At 43.9% G+C, this 23,185-nt stretch overlaps 1 protein-coding gene across 1 annotated transcript in view; it reads right to left on the bottom strand.

Annotated features, from left to right (window-relative positions):
- The window catches only part of nav2a (neuron navigator 2a), a gene marked incomplete at its 5' end in the record, with an annotated part of 107,419 nt that overhangs the window by 24,682 nt on the left and 59,552 nt on the right, over positions 1-23,185 (bottom strand). Inside the window, 4 exons of the mRNA XM_079158634.1 lie at positions 960-1,746; positions 1,875-2,193; positions 4,151-4,280; positions 18,531-18,653. Of these exons, the coding sequence (XP_079014760.1) occupies positions 960-1,746; positions 1,875-2,193; positions 4,151-4,280; positions 18,531-18,653 (1,359 nt within the window). The remainder of the gene's footprint in view (positions 1-959; positions 1,747-1,874; positions 2,194-4,150; positions 4,281-18,530; positions 18,654-23,185) is intronic.

The following is a 23,185-nucleotide window of genomic DNA, read 5'->3' as shown; positions in this document are numbered from 1 at the left end:
CATGAGGTTGTAAAAATCATTAGTATTCATCCTTCAGGGATTATGAATATTAACAGCAAATTAAACAACAAATTTAATGTAAATATTCATCGCTGTTCTGGATCAAAGAAGCGGAGAAGCAAGCTGGCTGAGTGTGCCACCCTGAAGGCCCCGCCGCTAACAGGACAAGAAACAGTATTATTCTTTACTTTGCAGCCAGAAGAGGTAGAGTGAGTAACACACACACACACACACACACACACACACACACACACACACACACACACACACACACACACACACACACACACACACACACACACACACACACACACACACACACACACACACGCACGCACACACACACACACACACACACAGAACTCTCTCCTGGTTCTCTACTAATCCTGGGTTACAGCTAAATGGCAGACTATGATGACTGGAGCCGCGGTGGGCTATAATGGCAGCACACAGTCTCTTTGAAGAGTTATCGCTCCCTCACATTAATGAGGGCAGAGCGCTGAGGTAAGACTCAGCTCCCATTACCCAGCACCACACCCTCCCTTCTCCAGCCTTCCCCCCCGCACCGGCAAGGCTGAGGCTTGGCAGCTGATCAGCCCGGCTCAAAGCCTGTGTTTCACAATGGCCTGACTTAACCTCACTGAGCGTCTGTATGTGCATGTGTAGGTGTATGTGTGTGTGTGAAACAAGCCCACACGTGTGATCATTACTCACCACTGTTTATCCTTTAATGTGACTACATGATTATAAACTTTTGAAATGACCTTCTCTCTCTCTCTCTCTCTCTCTCTCTCTCTCTCTCCCTTTGTGTGTTTGTGTCTATGTTTGTGCTTTATGTGGGTACATTCAAGCCTATACAAGAAGGCCCCACTCAGTATGGCTCATCAGTTAGCCGTCATTATGTCTGCAGGAACACTGACAATACAAATTATATTCTGTGTGTGTGTGTGTGTGCTCACCTGCGCAGTGTGGGTGAAGAAACCTGCTGTCTTCCTGTCAGGGGAACGGTCGCTGCTCCTCCGCTCTGCATCCCGACTCCGCTCCTGAGGTTGTCGATATCAGAGACGCCCTTCTCCCGATCCGTCTGATTGGCCAGCAGGCCTCCCGAGCCGTTGGCCTTGGTCATGCCGATTGAGTTTTTTCCGTGAGTCGTGACGGAGAGCACGGCGGCCTCCATGCTGCTGGTGGAGGAGCGGTTTCCGTTGCGGGCGGCTGCTCCCGAGCGGCTTGGCCTCGGCAGGCTGCGGTACTGCAGTGTGGAGCGGGCGCTCATGGGGAGGAAACCGTCATCGTGGTGACCCAGCATCGACGCGCCATCCTGCCCGCCGGCCTTCAACCCTCCTGCAAGTGAGCGTGCCCCAGATTTGGGCATCTTCCCCAGGGTGGCTGAGCCACTTGTGATGGTGGCGCCGCTGGCAGTAACCATTGTCACCATCCCGTGGCCCTGCTTCTTGTAGCCGAAGGTGCTGGTAGGGGTGCGCGAGGTGTGCGAGGTGTGCGAGGTGTGCGAGGTGAGTGAGGTGTGTGAGGTGTGTGAGGTGTGTGAATTGAGTGTATGTGTCTGGGAGTGGGGGTCTGAAACGGTGTGCGTGAGGACGTTCGTCGTCGATGTGCGGCTGGTGGGGATCGTCTGTTTCTTCGCCTCATCGCCGCTGCTGCGTCCTGCGTCCGAGGGCGAGCGGTGAAGGCCGTTTGGACGAGGAGAGAGACGACCTTTTTCGGACACCTTGACGTCATCCGTCTTACCTGCAGGACACACGGTACAAGACATCAGTCGGGTGTGTGGGTGCTACTGTTTCATGATTTCACACTCACAGAACTAAACCATAATCTTTTTATTAAAACCTTTTATTAGCGGTGGATGTCTGTGTTACCTGAACTGTGGGCCTTGAGGCCACCGGAGCTCGTGGAGCCTGTGCTACTGCTGCTTTTAGTCCGGGGGGACGTTACCCCCACCTGAGTGCTCATGCCTCTCCTCCAAGAGCCCGTGTGGGACACGGAGGGGGTCTTCCTCCCCGAGCCGCCCTTGTCGGACTCGTCAGAGATGTCGGAGGGGTTCCGGCGGCTCCACTTGGAGCCCGACTCCATCCTGACCCTGCTGTCTGACCCGCCGTCCGGCCTTTTCACTTCGTCTCCTGACCAGGCCTGGTGCACCACTGTGGAGGCCGAGTGCTTCTCTGCATCTGTGACGGGCTGGGAAGACACAGAGACGCCCTTTAGGTCAGATTTATTACTGCTGAAGAAAGCGTCTTTTATGAGACGTTGCCAAGTGCCTCTAAAAAGCACTCCATTTTATGACCGCAGCCATCATGCTGTGTGTAATGCCGCCAGCATCCACACCGACGTCACCTGAGCAAATAGTCAGTTTCACTGTTTGGCCACATCAGGGCATGAGCAGAGAGAGTGCTCCTCATTCTTTGAACTGTGAGAGAAACATTATTCTCGCTTTTTCTTTGCCGGGCAGCTCATGTTGAGAGAATGACTTGAACCTCAAGTCAAGTCTCAAGTCTGTCAGAACAAGCTTAATGTCACGTCTTCATAAGCAAATTGCAAATCTTTCGGGTCTTTGAATGGTGAATAAAAATACTTCAAGCTGTTGTCCTGGTGCCGTCTTATTCTTTTTCCACTTGATCTGGAACTTTAACAGGTTAAAATGATTTGGGACTAGAAGATTTTTGCTTTAAAGTTTCAAGTTAAGTAACTTAATTTGTCTTTTTTCAAAATCTAAAACATATTGAAGGTGAGTTAGTGGTGAACTTTACATTTCTTTTGACTTTTCTTTCTTTTGAGTTGTTATTGTTTTAAAAAGAATAAAGGCTCTGGTGAACTAGCTGACAGCTGTTTGAGGGATGATGGCCGCTGCTCTGCTCTAAGAATTTAAAACAGACTTAATCAACCTGCACTGTGTCAGGCTGCTGTACTGAGAGAAAGGCTCCTTTGTGTCCTCCTTTGTTTTTTCTTCAGCACCTCTGCAGCCATAACGGACGCTCGTCACATGGTGCCCGGCTCCACATCAGCAACAACAACGTGACTCAGCTGACAATATTATTATTATTATTATCGTCTCACCGATCACTTTCCTGAAGCGTAGTGGCTCCTAATCAGTGTTTAATGATTTGAGGCCAGAGTCAACATCAGCCGTAGCTTTGTGAGTTCACAGCTGTAGACTCACATTCTTCTCTGAATGCAGAGGAATGCTGGGACGGACTGGGTTTTGGGAAATGAGGCCAAGTGGAAGGATACGGTTGCATCAGTTTACCACTTAATACATCTAGTTTACATTTATTCCAATCATTTCTCAACGCCATAGGAAATTATACTACTTAACATTTGTGTAGACTTAACTTAACTTAAATGTGCAACTTTGGTATTTTATACTTTGGTAGAGCGCCGGTGTTATTAGAGTTTCTTGTAAGTGTAGCTTAGTGCTACCTAAAATATTTTCAATGTCATGGCTGAATATTTAGCTGATTTTGACAATGTGGTTGGACACAATAACAAAAGACCGGATCAAGCTAAAGGTAAAGAAAAACGTGATATTTTTATATGTATTATCCTTTCCACAATGTTGTCAGACACTTAATACAATCTGAGCCAGTCTGTGGTAAAAACAAGAACTTTTAGTGGATGTACATTGACGGTGAGGAATCGATTAGATTACAGGCCTTTAAGCGGCCATCTGGAGTTTTCTTGCAACATTCTTTTAATTTTGTCGCCATTGGTCACTCGACACAAAAACATGGGAATATAGGGTTGAAAAAAACAGAAGTTACCCTTTACCTGCTACCCCAGATAACTCATGCTGCATCAAAATGTCACATAATATCTTTTCTTCTGGACATCATAACACTCGAGGAAACATGTTTGAGTCATTAATTGCTGGAGGAAGCTTCCAGTTGTTCATGCAGGCGTCTAATAACTCAGCTTCTTATCGTTCAAAGGAGACCATATAAATATATATACACACATGTAAGCCACATGGTTGAGGAGCTATTCCTGATTCATTTTGGATATGTTATTTTAGGCCTTTTTTCCGAGGGCTAGGGGTTAACAGGTTGAAACCAGATCCAAAATGGAGCTGGATACCCCAACCCGTGGCACAGTCATAAAAAAAGGTTCTTCTTAAATGTGGATGTCAGTGTGAGTCTACCTTCGCGTTGAGGCCCTTGCGCTTCGCAGCGGGCGTGTTGGCGTAGGAGGATATGGAGGAGCTGGTGTTGATGTCATCTGTGTCGATGTTGTCGCTGATGCCACTGCTCACAGAGCTGCTGTCATCCCAGCTGGACACAGAGAGAGAGAGAGAGAGAGAGAGAGAGAGAGAGAGAGAGAGAGAGAGAGAGAGAGAGAGAGAGAGAGAGAGAGAGAGAGACGGGGAGGGTCACTTTAGTTCTCTTTATACAATACATCTTTCAGAGTGCAGAGGGTGGGGGGTCCACTTGGCTATTTGGGAACATGTATCGCTCCTTCTTGAACAGACAGACATTAAAGACGGTCAGCAGAGACACAGCAGTGAGGTGTGATGCTTCTTATACCGTGAACACAACACTTCTTTATCAGTCAGCTGAACTCTTTAGAGACAAAGCTTTTTTTTGGAGCTGCAGGGAAATTGTCTTTTTCTGCAAATTAATATATACATACATATTTGCAGTTACAATATCCTTACTGTAGGTGTGTGGGTATGGTTGTTTAGGAGTGATTATGTTTATGCATACTGTATGTGTCTACATGTAAAACATATTCTGTGTACTTCGTTTTAGAAGGACAACAAGTATGAAGTTCTCCGTCCAGTTGTATTTCTGATAAGCGTATGCCTTTGTATGAAAAGAAAAGAATAACTTAACTACAGCGTTAAACGGAAATAAACTGAAAAAAGACATGGATCCTCTGACTGCCTGGTGATTCTCTTCCTTTATTCTCCATCTGAATTGACTTCAGCTACAAACACACACACACACACACACACGCTGAATGGGGTTGTCTATCATTTGAACAAAGGCTTGTTGGAGGGGTGACATCACGGGCTGTGTGTGTGTGTCTGTGAGTTGTTCAAACAAACCCATCTGAACAGAGCAAACACGGCGGGAGTTAATGCAGGATATTTGTAAATATGTGTGTGTGTGTGTGTGTGTGTGTGTGTGTGTGTGTGTGTGTGTGTGTGTGTGTGTGTGAGTGTGTGTGTGTGTGCATCCCCTGGGAGTCTGTGGGGGACAGGAAGCACGGCCAGTTGGCAAACATCACCCTGAAAGGACCAGAGGGAAGCTGGTCATGGCCAGTACAGGGTTGGCTGCACCAGAGGGCACACACACACACACACACACACACACACACACACACACACACACACACACAGACGCGCATGCACATAGAGCTGGTGTTTTCAATTTTCAGTCGACGGGTCTATTTAATCAAGACTAATAATACATTAAAAGCTGTCAAGAAAGTCTTCGAAGTGTCCAACACAAAGATATTCAGTGATACCGTACAACGAGATTTTCAACAGAGGAAAGCTACAAATCTTCACATTTGAGCAGCGGAGAACGTTTGACATTATTGCTTGATGCATAATTTTATTGTTGTCGATTCATTTCCGCTATACAACACACAAAGATGTTTCCTGAATAAAATACAGTATCAAATAAGCCAAGTTCCATATAAACAAGGAAATATGTCTCAGCTTTCAATGCCAACCTTTGATACTCAACATTTTACTCTATACTTAAAAAAAGCACTGAAGCTCAACAACCAGCACTTCATATGACCTCTGATTCATCATTCATCTGTCAACTTAGATTTTCAGACAAGCAGGAACACAAGTCAGTGCAGCGTGGTTCAGCAGCCAACTGAACAACAAAGTCCTGAACGATTCCCACCAGCACATGAAGACAACAACATACAGCTTTAAAATTAAAATAAAAAATAAACAAAAACAAAGATTGGTGAGTGGCAACAAACCCAGATTCAGATCACTAAAATCTGATCAGCTGGTTTTTGGTTTTTGGTTTTTAAGCCAAATCGGTTGCTGCAGTTTAGACAACCATGGCTGACAACCTGACGAACAATAAAAACACAACATCTCCTGTGGAGTCACCGGCAAAATCAATCAAAGCGCAGCAGAGTGGAGACACTCAAAATCTGAAAGCATCCGTGGAGCAGACGAGCGGAGAGGTGCTGAGAGATTTAAGTGACCACAACAGTCTCAGCTCGTCCGTACAGCCACAGGGGAAAGACCCCCCCCCCCCCCCCAACACACACACACACACACACACACACACACACACACACACACACACACACACACACACACACACACACACACACACACACACACACACACACACACACACAGAATGAAAATAAAGATATATGGACAGCCACAAAGAAACAGACATATACAAACCCACACAGATCTCAGCACTTCCTGATCACTGACTGAACCAAAGTCATCACTAGGCTACTAGAAGAACAAAGTTCCCTTGTGCACACACGCACACACACACACACACACACACACACACACGCACACACACACACACACACACACACACACACACACACACACACACACACACACACACACACACACACACACACACACGCATCTACCTGGTCAGGGTGCCTGGGTTGCCGTGGGAACCAGAGCGCTGCGGGAAAATGCCGAGCTGGACAGAAAGCTTCATGACTTCATGCCGCTGAGAGAGTTCACCCAGCCAAATGTCTCTTCCACTCCCTCTCTGTCTGCCTCTCTCTCTCTCTCTCTCTCTCTGAGCTTTCTCAATGTCTCTCGCCCTGGCAGTGATCCTAGATTGAGCTCCTTTGTCGCTTGTTGCACTGATGGTTCATCCCCCGGGCACAGTTCGTCTCTCTCTGGACTAACAGAGAGAGAAACTGGGGGGGAAAGAGGGAAGGACCTGCCCTGCTGCTGGAAACATGAGCCTCCCCCGGGACTGTTAACCACTTCACTGCTGCAGCCACGAAACTAATAGAGCACAAGACACACACACAAACACACCCTGAGCCCTAAATAAGCCACTTCAGCCCAACAAGAATCAAATGGGCGACACAAGTCAAAGCCACATGATCACAGACAAACTGCAGGACAATCCCTGTCCCTGTTGCTTCATGTGTGTTTCCCAGCTATGGTTTGTGTGTGTGTGTGTGTGTGTGCAAGACTGCAATTTCCCAGACAGATCCACCCTGACTATCTGACAAGCCAGTGCTAATTAGAGATCAGGCAAAGCGGCGTGGCCCAGCCCACAGCCTCCCGCTGGCAAAGCAACCCGCCAGTTAACCACCACGGAGCCCTTTACGGGCCAATCACAGGAGGCGGAGACGTTAACTGCGGGCCGCCCCCGGGAGGAAGTGGTGCCAAACGCAGGCCGACAAGGCCGGCGACTAATAGATCATTGCACTGGAGGGAAGAGGCGAAGCGCTTCTTACTCTTCCTCTTAAGAGGGTCAGTTCACCCAAATCACAAAAACATCTTTTCTCACTTACAGTATTGAGCCATTTACATTTTTGTTTTTAACATTACACAATGGGGGTCAAAGGGATTTTATTTCTGATGCTCAGAGAAATGGAAACTGATTGGATTTTGGGTGAACTGGCCCTTTAAATCAGCTGGAGTGTGTAGTTAAAACTTTGTGAGCAAGCAAAACCTTAATTCTCTCACTGACTCGAGAGACTGAAAGGCCTGTAAACCGGTCAGAGAGGACACTAATGGAGAAGGAAAAGTGACCCAAATCAAGACATTCCAGAGAGGAACCTCGCCTCTCACCAGGTCCCTTTAGCAAGTTGTCTGCTTTCCCAAAGGGGTCAGAGTTCAGAGGCCGAACCTCCAAAGAGGAGAGCAGAGTGGGGGAGGCATGGGGACCAATGGAAAAAGAAAAGACTGCCATGTGGATCAGCCAATAGGAGTGTCCTGAGAAAAAGCCCGTGGTTGTGTTTGTTTTCTTGTGTGCGTCCCTCGGGACCGCGGTCGGTCGACGGGTTGGTTGGACCGGCGGTGCTGTAACCCCCCTCCTGAAAAACAAAACCCGTCCGACGCTGGCACATGCACACAGGATCTGTGCCGCAGAAATGTACACACAGACATGCGGCCACAACAGAGCCGTGAAGCAGAAGTAAGGGGATTTCCTGTGTTTGAGGGGCGACTACTGGTCCTCACACTGCAGCTGGATCATATAACCCCAAAATCTCTGTCTCTGTCCACACAGACAGACAGAGAGACCGGGGGAGGAAGAGGGGAGGATTTTGACTGTCTCTCTGACTTAAAGCCCTCAGGGCTGAAGGGTACACAGACAACAGGTAAGGCCTGTGTACGTTGTGCAGACACAACATCAGGACAGAGGAGCTGGTGTCGTGACTGTCGTGACACTTTATTCCTGTCTGTAAATATGGTTTGCATAATGGCACAACATGACAAACTTGTTTTTTTGTCATGGGGCCACGCCATAATACAACATGATCGTTTATCAGATGTCAGTGGAATCATATCTTTATGATTTGAGCTTGATACAGTATGAAAGATTTTTTATACAAGCGCCTACAATACCTGATATTTGGTACCAATATCACATGATACTTCTTTGATGCCTCACTTTGAGGGATATTAATATGTTTCTCTGCAAAAACCTTATCCTTCATCTAACTATAAAGCAAGGAGTCACCCATAACCATTCAAGCTCAATGTCTCACCTCAACGTGGTCAATGCCTAAACTTAACCATCTCTCAAGAGTTCTGCAACTTGTGGATTACTTGTGGAGGGTGAAGGAGGCAGTGAATGGGCCGCTATGACGCGACGCGACACATTCCAGGCCGGAGCCCAGGACCGTGTGGTACGAAAATGACACAGCTGTCCCTGCACTGACGAGAAATGACTGGACTGGACATCACACTCAGGAATGTCTCTCTCTCTCTCTCTTTCTCTTTCTCTCTCTCCCGTGTCTGGTCCCATTGTCTCCTGTCTTTGGGAAAACATTTGCTATCCCTCTGGCTGCCACTCTTTCCTCCGACTCATCTCTTTCTCTCTCGCTATCTGTTTGATGTGTAAACACACACTCCCTTAGATTCAAGCGACTGACCCGGATCCACAGTAAAAACTCTTGTGTCACATAGTCACACGCATCAGCGGACACAGGCACACGACTCCGCCAGGCTGCGTCGTGCAGCAAAATTTAAAAGACTACTAGGACAAACATGTGAAATGTCTCACGTGTGTGCAGACCCACTTAAACAGACAGCGCATACAAACCAGCATATTGTCGCCTCAGTGCTAGAATGAAACACAAGGCTGTAACTTCTGCCTCTACACCTGGGGTCTATCTACCAAACGGGTTCATTAGATCCCTGGGGGGAAAATAATAAAATATTACGAGTTACGTTGAGGTGTAGCTTCAATACTAAAGCAAACTTTGCCCGGAATCTGTGTTTTTTATCCTCAAAAACCTTCTTTTTAAGCGTCTCCGGATAACAGATGGTGTTCCATTTGAGGAAAGAAAACATTTTTCTGGACTTAACGTTGAGCTACTTGTTTTCTTTTCCCCACATTGCCCTTTGCTGTTTTTACAGAAATGCTCTCAGTTGCTTCTCCATCTGAATTCAATTTCAAGTAAAAAAAAAAAAAGTGCAAAAATATGCATGAAATATGAAAGTATTTCAAAATGTAGGAAACTCTTTAAAAACATTAAACTGCATAACTTGAAGTATGGAAACAAACACAGTAGAATGGTTACTGACAGCGTGGCCAGTTGTTACGCTTAATATTAATCATTTCTACCCTAAACAACTAATATAAACTCTTGTCAGGTTTGTCAGGCTGAATTATAAAAAATGAAAAAATGTGTTAAAAATACTGCATTCTGTGTAAACTTCATATAGCTTCAATGAAGAGCTGGAAAAAGCTGACACAGAATATGTATGATGATGTCAGATAGTAATATTTTGAGGAGATTTTTCCCACTTTAGAGCTACTGAAGGTGAAATAAAAATGGGGAAACTGTGTTTCAGGGTTAAAATCCTAAATTAAACTGAATGTCACCATGTGAATGATTTGGGCTCACAGGACAAAAATTTAACCAATATGTTGGCCTGCAGACACATTATCAAGGGTCTGTGATATTAAAACCTCTCTCCCTCACTCGCATGCAGACTGTCCTCGAGCTTTTCCTGCAGCTGAAACGTGGATAATCAACTTTATCCAGTGACTTTAAAGCTGCAACCTGCACTAACCTGCTGACTCTACGGCGACTTGCCACCCGCACCTAACCTCGCGGAAAATATCAGTCAGGGGAGGAACGGAGGATTCAAACTTACCCTGTGCTGAGTGCTCCACAACCCACTCACTGTAAACAAATCAAAGTCCAACATGCTTTGTTCCTTTGCTCTACTTCCTCCATCTACCGTTTCCTCCTGGTGGCCCGGATCAGATTCCAGACTGGACCAGGGACCTGGGCCCGAGCCTCTGACCGCTGTGTTGTTAAAAAAAAAACTCTTCAGCTGGCTGAGGCTCATATACTTTGCAATTTGAGCAATTTGTATCGTGCCGCGTATCAAGCTTTTTTTCTTATTATCTCACGATGTAATAAATAAACTGGACAAATGAGAGAATAGTGAGTACAAATGTCAAGACAGAGCTGTGGATGTGATGTTATAGCCGCAAAGTTTGACTTCAATGTGTCGGAGAAAAACCCTGATTCACCCCACCCTCTTCAGTGTGTGTGTGTGTGTGTGAGTGTGTGTGTTTCCTAGGGCGAGGCAGGTGTGCTGGTTGAAAGCCCAGAGGAGGGCATGATGGTTTGCCGATACGGTTTCCACGGTAACACCATTTCTCTGAGGATTGTCTCTCGTTTTCTCTCTTCTCTTAACAACCCTCTTAGTTTTCAGCGATTCTTTCTCCTTTTCTCTCCACGCAAATAAAGATGCTCAAACCCGATCATTGCCACGTCCTCCCACAAGTATGTGGGAAGCGGATTTCTTCTATAAACAAAATCAATTTGCCAAATACTGTTTCACGAACACATATCTCCCAGTGCAGTTAGTTTATTACAATCTTCTCTGTTTTAATACAAATCAATTTAAAAAAAATGTCTAGAAGAAATTGTCTGCACTCTAAAACGAGACTCCGCCAGGCATTTTATTACCACGATCGTACATCATGTCATTCGATACAGAGTTAAGTAGCTTGCTGTGTATTATTTTCAGTTATAGCAAGCTTGTTTGCTCAGTTTCTAATGGGCCAATAAATAGACAATTAATTCAAAAGACAGATTTTTTTTACCATGGACTCATAACTAAGCTACTATAGCTTCTTCTATTTGGGAGTTTCCGGCTCACCGCTCTGTTAAAGACCAGCACTGCCGAGATGTCTTTCTATTAGTTGTATCGAAAACATTTTTTTTCACTTTTTCTATAAAAGCAACTAAGACCAAAATGGATGTTCTTTGCTGTGTAGGTGGAAGAGTGTTCTGTAACAGCTGGGGTATGTGAGCGTGTGTGGGAGCATCCCATTAACTTGGGAACATATTTGACCTTATATCGTGAATCAAACCGCTACAGATTGCGGGTCAGGCTGCTCCAGCGTGGCCCCGAACGCCTCGCTGGACTGGCTTCAACACTCACATGCAGCAGAACTCTGCTTTCAGTATGAACATGTCTGGGAGGCATTTATAGTATTTAGTATTCTAGTAGAGTCAGAGGCTGTGTGAGAGTCTGGATATCTGAGGAATAATATTTGGTTGCGTAAAGTGTGTTGTGAGTATAAGTGCATGTGTGTGTGTAGGTGCAGAAGATAAGGAGAAAGCAGACAAAGGATAGGTGTGGCTGTTGTTGTTATCTCGGACCAAATGTTTAACAAATTCTCCTCTCAGTGAATGTGAGGTTGATATATATACATCTTTCCTTTTTAGAGACCATATCTGGTGGAAGATTGCGTCAGTTTGTGTCATTTTAAGTTCATTTTAAGTTTGAGAAGCATCTTACTTTCTTTCTTTTCTGATGCTCATCTTAGAAAAAAGGAATGGGACTGATCCCATTTCGTAGCATGCTCTCAGTTTACTGGCGTTATCATGGTCTGTCACCAACATGGTAGACACATTTTTGTCTGTAACACAAGTTCAACATAGGCAGTGAGCAAAGAAGTAGATGGACATCTACTGTCCTTACAACCCAGAAGTAAAACAGAAGCACAAGAGGCACAGCCCTGTCACAAATCCTTATGTCGATTCACACCTGGTGTGACTAAACCATAACTACAAAGCTATCAAGCAGTGTTACTTTATAACAAGTCGAAATGACAACATTTTCTTATTAAAGAAGACAATGAATCCAAGCTTTCAGATTATGCAGTTGACAAAGACCACAATGTTTTTATCGTATGTGCATTGGATCAAAAACTGAGTACGAATGTTGAATTTTAGCTTTAGACGGTCTGAGGATATAAATGTTACAAAACTACTCCAGAATGGCATATTGTTATTGCATCAATTTCTTATTTGTTGGCAACATAATGGAAAAAATATCATGAAAATGCGAACTGGACTATCTGACAACCACAGATGGTTTAGGTGTGATCATCATTTTTCCTGGTGCCACTGGTCTTGGTAACCCAACACCGACTCACCCTGCTCCCCTCTGCCATCATTAGCCAAACACTCGTGGAGAGTGGAGCCGAGGCCCAACACACACACACCAGTCTGGGACCCACACAACTGCGGGGTCAGTGTTGGAGAGGAGTCCTGGAACAGCAGCTGTGATCAGCACTGACAGGTTGATGTTGTCTCCAAGCAGGGCAGGACTGGGTACAACAACTGTAGGGAGGATTGGACGGGTAAAAGTGCAGATGAAGCTGTGCTCCCTGCGTGTCTGCGATTATCATACAAATAGACTCCTGGCTCTTTGGGGAACGAGATCGCTGGCTCATGAAATAACAGGAACAGACGGGAGTGATTATTATTACAGTGAGAGCCCGAAGGCAAACCACAACATTCACTCTGCTTAAACCAGGTAGAGGTGGGAGAGACAGACAGGTGGAAGGGCGAGACAGGTGGAGTGCCAGGTGTTGTTGGTAGCTGCAGAGGAGAACCTCTCTCTTACGCTACCCGAGGCCAACAGGAAACCTGCTCAAGTCCAGACAGGAGAGGTAACATCTTGGGGCTCTGCGCTTGTGTGCGTTAACAGCTAGTGTGCTTCTAATGTGTGTGTATGAAAAGTATGACATGTTCGAAACCACTACAAGCTCTGTTGCAGGTTGGATTAAAACCCACCTGAGAGAAAAAATCGACAAAGATATTTCTATCACCAGGACTCATAGTGGAAAATAACACGTATTTAATGATTTAATATATTGTATAAAGTTCATGCCCCACTCGACCTCCACAAATAAAACCGAAGTAAAAAATACAACCTTAATATTTTGATAAAACTGTAACTTATAAAGTTACTTAACGTTAAGCAGCAAAAAACTACTACCCATATGAGTTTGCTAACGTTAGCTAGGTAGGCTAATGAAGCAAACTAGCACAACAGGAAAATCAATGCAAAAAGCTTAATGTAATCATTTCAGTTAATGTGTAGTTTGACAACGACATTAACATAGCTAGATAATGTTAACATTCGCAAAATCATAAGGTCAGTACAACTTATTTGCTGCTTAACGTTACATTAGAGTAGCTAACTATGAGTTACATTTATATTGAAATATTATGGTTGTATTCAAACATCACTTCCTTCTCCAAGCTCGGGACCGGAAAGGGTCCGATGGAGGAGGTGGGTCTGAGTCCTGAGCTCTGCAGCTCGAACTTTCTCAAAAATGTTTGATTCAAATTATCTGCCTTGAGACTTTGCTTCATCATGTAACTAATATACTGGTAGGAAAAAGGGAAGGAAGGCCGATGAGTAAAAGAAGAAAGAGTTCAAGGTGCCAAAAGACTGCACAAAGGTTCATAGAAGGGATTTTACAATTCTGGAAAGTTATCACTAAAGAATTACACAATTCAAATCAGTAGGTTTCCAATGACATCACATTGCGGTAAAAGCTCAACCAAATAACTTTTTTTTATTTTCCCAGAGGATAATTGAAATAAAGGAGGAGGCTGGGTTTTTATATGTAGTCCTAATGGACTTAAAATACCAGCGTTTAAAGGCTTTGTACCACAAAGGCAAGGCATGGCACGTTTACTCAAGTTTGTTTGTACAGTACCTTTGAAACACAGAGGCATTCTAAAGAACGTCATAACAGGCATTACATCTTCAATTAAAAGATAATGAGAAGGACAATGAAAGGTGTTAAGTGTGTAAGAGCTGTCTCGTGTTTTAACAGGCACCTGTTGATGGAAGGTGTATCTGTTGAACCAGTGTCATGCTCAAGTTGATTTAAAAAGATCAATGGTTTCAAGGGTGCTTATTGTCAAACCTCTTGATAATGATGCCAATCTACCTTTACCTGACATGACTCACTTTTGTTACAGTGCTTGTACATTTCATTAGGCATTCATATGATTTCGTCTCTACGAAAGTGTATGAATGTTATTGTAGGTTAAAACAAAATCAATAACGGAGCCGGGGGAAGGGGGCAATATTTGCAGAAAAAAACTCAGAATATCTGCGATTAAAGTCGTACATTTACTCTCTGATATTCAGTGAGAGTCAAGCGGTGAATTTACAAGAAAAAAACTCATAAATATACAAACAACCAAAAAAACAACTTGAAAACACAAAAATTGTGCAAAACCTTGGTAACGTCAGCTGCCGTCTACATTTTGTTGCACCTAAAGTAGTGTATTTATGGTAAGGGTGGGCTCTGAGAGAGGCGAATATTCAAGTTTTTTTCTCGTATATTTGACAGTTTTATCTCAGAGAATTTCAGTTTTTTATCTCAATAATTTACCACTTTAATCTCTGATAATATGAGATTTTTCCTGGAATATTAACCCCTCCCCCGGCTCCATAATATTTTGATTATTTATTTTGACCTACAATGGACCTCGTACGGTGTCGTAGGTGTTGAGTTGGTGTGTACATTTTTTACATTTTTCCGTGCTGCATGTTGATGAAATAAAAACAGTTTTCTGTAATTTATTATCTTGCTTGTTTTTGTTAATGCAGCACACATGAACAGCAGCCATTCTTCCAACTTCTTCTTAAAGAGTCCTGATCCCGCCAGTACCGACTGTACCAGCAAGTCGGTAAAACCATTCGCGCAAATTTATAAAATATGAGTCAAATCCTAGAGAAATACTCTCTTCTCTCTTTGTGTCACGTTTTTGGAAAAGAGAAATCATATCTTCAACGCCTCAGCAAGAAGGAAGGAAGGGGGGGTTCTCTAACACTCACCGCTACAGCGGTTTCACACCACAGACACATCTCCTTTGTCTGCTGTAACAAAGAGAATTCAAATCAGAAGACAGATGGTTATAGATTACTTCCTCTTTCTCCTTCCCCAGAGATAAATGAGAGGGATAAGCATGCTCACGCGCACGCGCGCACACACACACACACACACACACACACACACACACACACACACACACACACACACACACACACACACACACACACACGGAGTTCCAGTCTCTAGAGCCTCTGCCTATTTACTCAGCCTCGCAGGTCCTGTTGTCCCATGACTCATTGAGATCCTCTTCTGGCTTCCTCCCACTGCTTTACATTTGACAGTTGGTAAAACTAGTTGTTGCACTTTCAACAGAAGCATTAATCAGATTCAGCTGTCACATCAGTCACCAACTCATCTGATGCACTTTAATTGTTTTCTTGTTATGTGAATAAGCTGCTCAACACTGTGTGTTTATTATTGACATCCTTCATGCTCCTCATTAGAGCAAGTTTGGTCTGATCTGGAGGGTTTTAGCGTGAAGGCTTAAACTGTTTTAGGAAATCTCCTGCCTGTGAACCTCGACCCTTTGAAGCTCGTGACCTCCTGGTCCAGGGGTCAGGAGGTTCTCTGCCCCAATGCCACGATGACATCCAACACCTTTCCCCCAGCAGCTCCAAGAGGCTCGGCTGCATCCCAAACCAAAGGACATAAAAACGGAATTTAAACTTTAGCAGGTTTATGGATGTGTCACACACCCAGTGAGCAAATACAGACCGCACACACGTCTGAGCTAAGAACTTCCACTGTGACAAACCCACAAAATGTTGGAAACACGTGTAAAGAAAGCTGCTCACGCTCCTCCACCTGCACAGACTGCATCTTTAAACCCCCTCTCATGTATTAAATTAGCCTCATCTTTTACAACAGTCACCCTTCTTTGCCCTCCAGCTCCACTTGCTTCTGCTTGTTATGCTAATGCTTTTTATCTGCTGCTTCCACCTCTCCTAATTAATCCCAAAGTAAAAGCAGTAAGCACATTTGTCAGACATTCCTTCAGGGGGGAGGAGGTGTGGTCTGTAGGAGGTGCATCACCTCATCCCCTCTTGATTTTAAAACTCTTTCATTCCCCTTCTCTCTAATCTTATGAAGAAAATAATGAAGCTTACAGAAGATCATGAAAAGGTGAAATGTGGAGTTTCTGGAGAAACATAAAATCTGCCTACTAAGGTCGATTAAACTTCACAGAGAAACTTGAAAGCACAAAATCAAACGACAAAAAAGAGGAATACCCCAACTTTTATCATTTAATTGCTTTCCAGTTAGTTCAGCTACAGTCGCTACAGTCTCTAATCAAAACAAGCAAACAAGAAAATGAAAGGTGAGAGCGTAGACAGAGGCTGTCGAAGAGTTAAAAGAATTGCATCCTATGTCTTTTGCTAATCACTTTTCCTTGACATCAATGGAAATCGTCATTGGGTCAAGGAAGGACAATTCAGTGACAGCAAGGATTCCTGTCCAAAACAGAATCACACTTCCTAAGAAGGACGTTTTCAATCTATCCATAGCGTACAATTTAACAGCAACTGCGAACGCTATTGAGGTCCGAATGATGCGTCACTTTAGACTGTTGCTGCAAGGAAATGTGGGACGGCATTTTCTACTTTCTTTTTGTAAAGGATAGTCCAGTGCACCCTATGCTAAAGGAGGTAGGAAAGGAAGTATTGAAGCGCCTTTCCTTAGCATTTAGAGAATTCGACCAGCACTTATCACGCAGCCATGGTAAGAGAGAAAGACGGGGGGAGGGGGGAGAAGGGAGAGGGGAGACAGGAAAGGTGAGGAGAGGGACAGTTTGTGTAAACCCCACCTAAGGGCTGGGGGAGTTTAATGTGAGTGTGAGTGCGTACGGAGTAAAAAAGGACCAAGAGGGCAGAGGTCAAAAGTCTGGAGGACAGGAAATTAGCCACACCTGAGGATTAACGGAAAAGGCTGTTTGAAGCACTTAAGACTGCTACAAGACACACCAGCATGTCCGTCTGTGTGTGTAGTCAGTTTAAGACTGATGAGACTACAAAGCTTTTGTTTCAAATGTCAAATATAGGCAGTGAAAAAGCACAAAAGCACAAAAAAAATCACATGTTAGTGATAGCTGGATATCAATTGAGGAGACCAGTCATTCCTTTGTCTCACCCAGTCCAGTCAATCTTCATATCAAGCTTATTCCCTCCCCCCCCTACTCTCTAGCAACACGGTGGGGCTCTGCTTGGCCTTCATCCATTTCCGTCTGTCAATTAGCCAGAAACCAAATAGCTCTCCGTCTCGGTGACAAGACAAAGACTGCAGCATCACATCCAATCCCTCACGCTGACACAGGGACGCTCTGAAAAGTCCCAGGGATACTCGAGCACTCCATCTTTTTACTTACTACACGCTGTGGCCAATATATCCTGATAACACATAAATGCATGTGTCTCACTGCTGCTCTCCAACATGTAGGATCAGTTGGTGCGTCAGCAGTGTGGTGTATTGCACAAAGCACAGTTACGTCATAATGGCTTTGTAATGGTACAAGTCTGTGCAATATCACTCTGTGAAATAGAGAGATACATTTTGTTTTATTAAGACATTAAGCAATAGACAGGATATGATGGCATTTCAGCTGTTTCTCCTCAGTTTCTCAGTCAACCAGAACAGAAACATTGCCATTTCAACCAACGCTCTTCATTCTGATTACAATAATTTACTGTATTTCTCTGATACAGTAGATATTCTAAAATTATTTCTGAATTATTACAGCAAATTACTGGCAAAACTGCTGCCAGTAATTTACTGTAATTTTACAGTTTCTCTACTGTATCAAAAGAATACAGTAAGGTTATGTGATCAAGGCAATACATTTCACTATTCTCTTCACATGTATTTCAACCAAGGCTAGCGGCACCGAAAGAGGGCTGAACAGAATTTCAACTTCCAGTAAACAAGACTGACGGAAGCAGATAAACAGACCAGGAAGCATTACAGTCTACAAACTCATTAGATAACTATATTTACTCCATATGCCTAAACTCCCACAACTTCAGCATGTGTCAATAGGTGTATGAAGGCATTCTGTGAAATGTAGGTCATCAGTAGAAGTAGCTGACAACATTCAAAGGTCATCCTTGTTTACATGGCAAGAGAAAAAGCGTGTGCTGGTTTCAGACTCACCTGTCAGCATCCCCCTGTCCTGACGACGTGTTTCGGTGGAGTGTCTCTCGGACAGCGGCCATGCTGTCGGGCAGGCGGTTCAGGCGTCGCGTGTACAGACCCAAACCTCCGTCGGTCATGTAGCTGCAAAACACAACAAAACACGTTACATATCGTCACCATGAAGCAGTTCTAAGGCACACAATTAAAGGGCTCACAGAGGACGAATTCAAGTTGGGCAGTACAGTACCACACTTTGTCTAAGTCTTTGGCCAGGGTTAACACAAACTCTTCGTTTATTTCTTCTCAGAGCTGCTTTTGTTGTATAAAGATCAGGAGGAGCCCACATCTATGTAGTTTTCCGGGCCGAGGCAAAGCTCTCATCAATCACGGTTGGCAAACAGCTCCCACACAAACACCGAAGACACATTTCTCTCATGTGGCCATATGGCAAACAACAGTGGTCTGTGGAAGTAGTGGCAGCTCCGTAGACAGCGGATGAGCCTGTTCGTTATTCCTTCAAGAAGGATATTGCACTCATCACCTTCAGAGTCTATCATCAACTCCAGGCCGGGAAATTATGATTGACTGAGTGGCTGAACATTAAAAAAAAGCTAAAAATACACTGTATATGTAAGTGCAGGCTAAGGAGGCCATTCACGTCATTTCATAACGGAAAATAACTTTTGAATGGACTTGATTTATTGGCAGTTGGAGTCGGAGGCTGACCGTTAGCAGCAGTTACAGTCTGGAGCTGATGCTGAGGCCCTGAACACTTACACAAACATTCCCATTCAAACTAAAACAACACCAACTATTTCCCTAAATATTTACCCGTGGAGGAGGTTCCTAATGGAACTAAATATTGACTAATTTAACCCAGGTGTCATTTAAGGAAATGTTTGCTGATTTAAAGTTGAGGCCGGAGCGCTCAAATGCTGAATGCCTTCTGTGTGGGGCTGTGATGATTCGGTTTCTGCAGTTGAGTGAGTAGAAAAAAAAAGAAAAACCCTGCCAGAGCTCGACCACTATAAACACTTTCTGTGTTATCTCTCTGTGGATCTCAGCAAAGAGGCAACCCAGCACGCACACAAACAGACATTTATACCTACATGTATATACAGTATACACAGAGTACAGTGTTTAAAATAGACAGAGCTCCTTTGTGGAACCTGCAGTCAAACCAAATCAGCATCTGAGCTGCGAGACAGAAACTTAACAGCAACCAGAAGTCACTCAGCGGAGAGCAAACCTGAACAGATGCTGGACAAACTGCAGACTTTTCAATGTTTACAGCTGCAACTTTGATTAGGAATCAATTTAATTGAAAACTAAATATTTAAAGTTGCAATAATTATGTTTTCTCTGGGCCACTTTGATGGACAAAACAGACTGAAAAGCTGCTACATGTAGATGTTTAATTTCTTCACCAGCTAGTCCTTCACTTGGTCTGTCTGGGTTTATCTGAGTTTTGAGTTTCTTTCTTTTACTCAACACAGCTGCTGCTGGAAAAGAGGTTGATGAGAGTTGAGTTTGCAGGCTGGAAAACCAAAACAATGCAGTAAAAGAAGCTCTGTAGAGCTGAGGGAAACTGCAGCAAGGGATGAGAATTCACTGTGGTGATGTAGAACAGATATAAAGCAGACTGGGATTGATTTGTTGTACCCAACAGCATGTGAATGCTGTTTTAGAAGCAAACCAGAAAACACCAGATGTTGCACTTTCTCACCAGAACATGAATGCAGTACAAAGGCTGTGGCTACTCTCTCAGGTCATCTGGTAGCGGTCTGCTAACCATTACCCAGAGTCCAAACTAAACATGGAGATTCCGCATTTTGTTACCATGAACCAAAGAGCTGGAACAAACATTGTGAAGAGAGAGGAGGGGCCTGATTTAGGCATTAAATCCAGCTTAAACACGTTCGTATTCTCAGCTGCCTGACAGGAGAGACACTACAGGCAAAGACAAAGGCAAAGATCATTTTTCTTGTACTGGTCAATTTTGAGATTGTGGTCTTTTTTGCTTCCATAACACGTCTCCTTTCAGACTAGTGTAAAGAAAACATCAACAATACACATTTAGGTTTGTTTTACTATTTTCTCTGTGTGCGTCTGTAGATTTCTCCTAAATCCACCAAAAGTTAGCATTAGATAATGCCTCATTTTCATTTCAAACAAAGAAATTCAGAAGACTTGTAATACAAAACATAATTGTCTTAATGAAAGCAATCAACAGGGCAAGTTTTATGGTGATATAATACGTTTTTTCTCAGACTCTGTTTTTTTGTGTCTTATGCTGTCGCTATTACTTGTTTACACGGTCTTACGTCCATCATTTTACATTTTGGGTAAACAGTGGTAAAATGGGCAAAGTTGACAACAGCTAAAGTTAAATAATAATAATGATAAATGGACCGCCAGTCACTGATATAAGACTTGTTGTGAAGCATATTTTCACAATAAGAGAGCCAACAGACAATGAAGACAGGTGAAGAATGGTGGGATCCTCCTCTGAGGGGGGTTAGCCGTCCTTTATGGGAAGCATCCATCATCCCAAAACAAAGTCACCTTGAAGATGACCGGGTAGTCACACAGACACACACAACCATATTAATCCTTCACACTAATGAGTAACTGAGCCTCCCTGTCCTCCTGTTTCAGATGCCAGTTAACCTGTAACCTTCTGCAGCGGGAGGAACGTGTCCAAACAAGACAGTTTATGGGATGAAACCGAGCAGCACAGGTAGAGTTTACACAGTCACGCAACGAGCAGAAGCAAAACTTCATGAGTAAATTAAGCTGCAGAAATATTTGACTTACTAAAAATGCACGCACTGTGGAACTGACAAGAGGAAATTCACAAAATGTCACGGTCTGAAAAAAAAAAACTATAACGTCTAGAGCGTCTGTTTTAAAAAAAAAATCTAGATAATCTAAAACACTGTGACGTACCTTTCTGCCCCAAACATGGTAAAATAGTTAGTCCAAAGAAAAAATAAACAAGTCCAGGTGAGTGTTGATCCCCGTTGATAAAAATCTCCAAAGCAAAGGAGTCCGTTTTCAAACGTCTGGCTACTGTCTGACTATCAGGTCTGAACCTGCATGCGAGTTCTGCTGTTCTGTGAATAATATCAGCAGGTGAGAGCGTGTTTGATCATGGTGATATCAGAAGTGAGTGAGCGGTATCAGTGAACTCTCCATTATGTGTCCATGAGTAGCCTGAGCGGTGTGTGTGTGTTGCTCTGTGTTGGTATGCAGCCTCTCTCCTCAGCTCCACATGCTTTCCCCTCCTGGCAGGAGGTTGGGTCTAGCTGCGAAGAGCGGAGGAGGGACAGGAGGGAAGGGGGAGGAAGGGGCGGAGGGGTAGATTGGAAAACATACCCCTGAGCTGAGGAGGCGACGAGGGAGGGGGGGGGTCCTGGTCTCCAAGGGCCAGTGAAGCCGAAAGGAAAAATAGAGGAGGGGGTTGGAGATTGGAGAAAACCGATGCAGACACTAAATATGTCATCAGTCATGTTGTCTCTGCTGTAGGACTCAGAGATGACTAAATCAATTAACTACGGAGACAGATAGCAGCTTATCTGATCTCTGTCTACTGTTACACTGCTTATGAATAATTGTTTTCATCAAGAGTTCAGCCCTCAGTTGTTTTGTTTGTTGAACCGATTAATCAATTTGTCCATAAAATGCCAGAAATAGTGAAAAATTAGCACTATTTCCCAGAGCTGAAGGTCTTGACGTTGCTTTGTTTTGTCTGACCAACAGTCCAAAACCCAAAGATAGTAAATACATAGCACTAGATATAGAATCAGAATATACTGGTGAAAACAAGTACATGTTTACTTAATAAAAGACAAATAATGAATTATCAAAATTCAGTTTTCTGTCAAGCAACTACTTGATGAATTACCCTTGTGCTTACAGCATTGATAGATGTCTTTATCAGGGCATCTGGAAGATTGATAGGGACTATTTCTTAAGTTGAAAGTATTTAGATGTAAACTGATTAAAGGAAGGACACAGACATTGCGTCTGGAAAGAGATGAGGCCCTTGAATTTTCTTAATGTAATTGTATTAAGGCTGTAAGTACCACCAGTTAAATTACATTGTTTTGAGGCAAAAGCATGGACTAGACTAGAGTGACCGATATCTAAAATCCTGGACCAACAAAACCAGAAGTATCTGCATGGCTACTGATAAGAGGTGAGAAAATGTTTCTTTTGTGACCCTTTAATTAACATTTAAGGAGTTGAACTGTGAGAGTCTCCTGTTGCAATCTAAATGCCTGCTCCTCCTCTCTTGGCTAACATCTCACCCCTGTTTGGAAGAACCAGTGAGTGGATGCTAACAGGACCATGATGGAGCTAACCGCTAAATGGCCCGAGGATGTGGAGACGGGTGGGAGACGTCATCAGTCTGTGTCTGTTTAAGATGGTTATTAAGATGGTTAACCCATTGCGACTGCCTTTTTTTTCCTTCTTCTCTTCATCAGAAGCATCGGAAAATCGTCAGAAGGAAATTATTTTTAATTTGCCTTCCTCGCAGGTCCGATCCCGGCCTGGATATCAAGTTTCAGAGCGAGCAAATGGCTCTGCTCACCAGCTCACATCACTCACCTGTCCAGGTGTGGCTGCGGCTTGGCCTTTGTCTGCTCAGGCACAGATTCAGACATATC

Source organism: Pholis gunnellus, assembly GCF_910591455.1.
Source record: "Pholis gunnellus genome assembly, chromosome: 1".
Classification (NCBI taxonomy): domain Eukaryota; kingdom Metazoa; phylum Chordata; class Actinopteri; order Perciformes; family Pholidae; genus Pholis; species Pholis gunnellus.
Note: the sequence above shows the minus strand (reverse complement) of the source record. Positions and strands in the feature narration are given on the sequence as shown.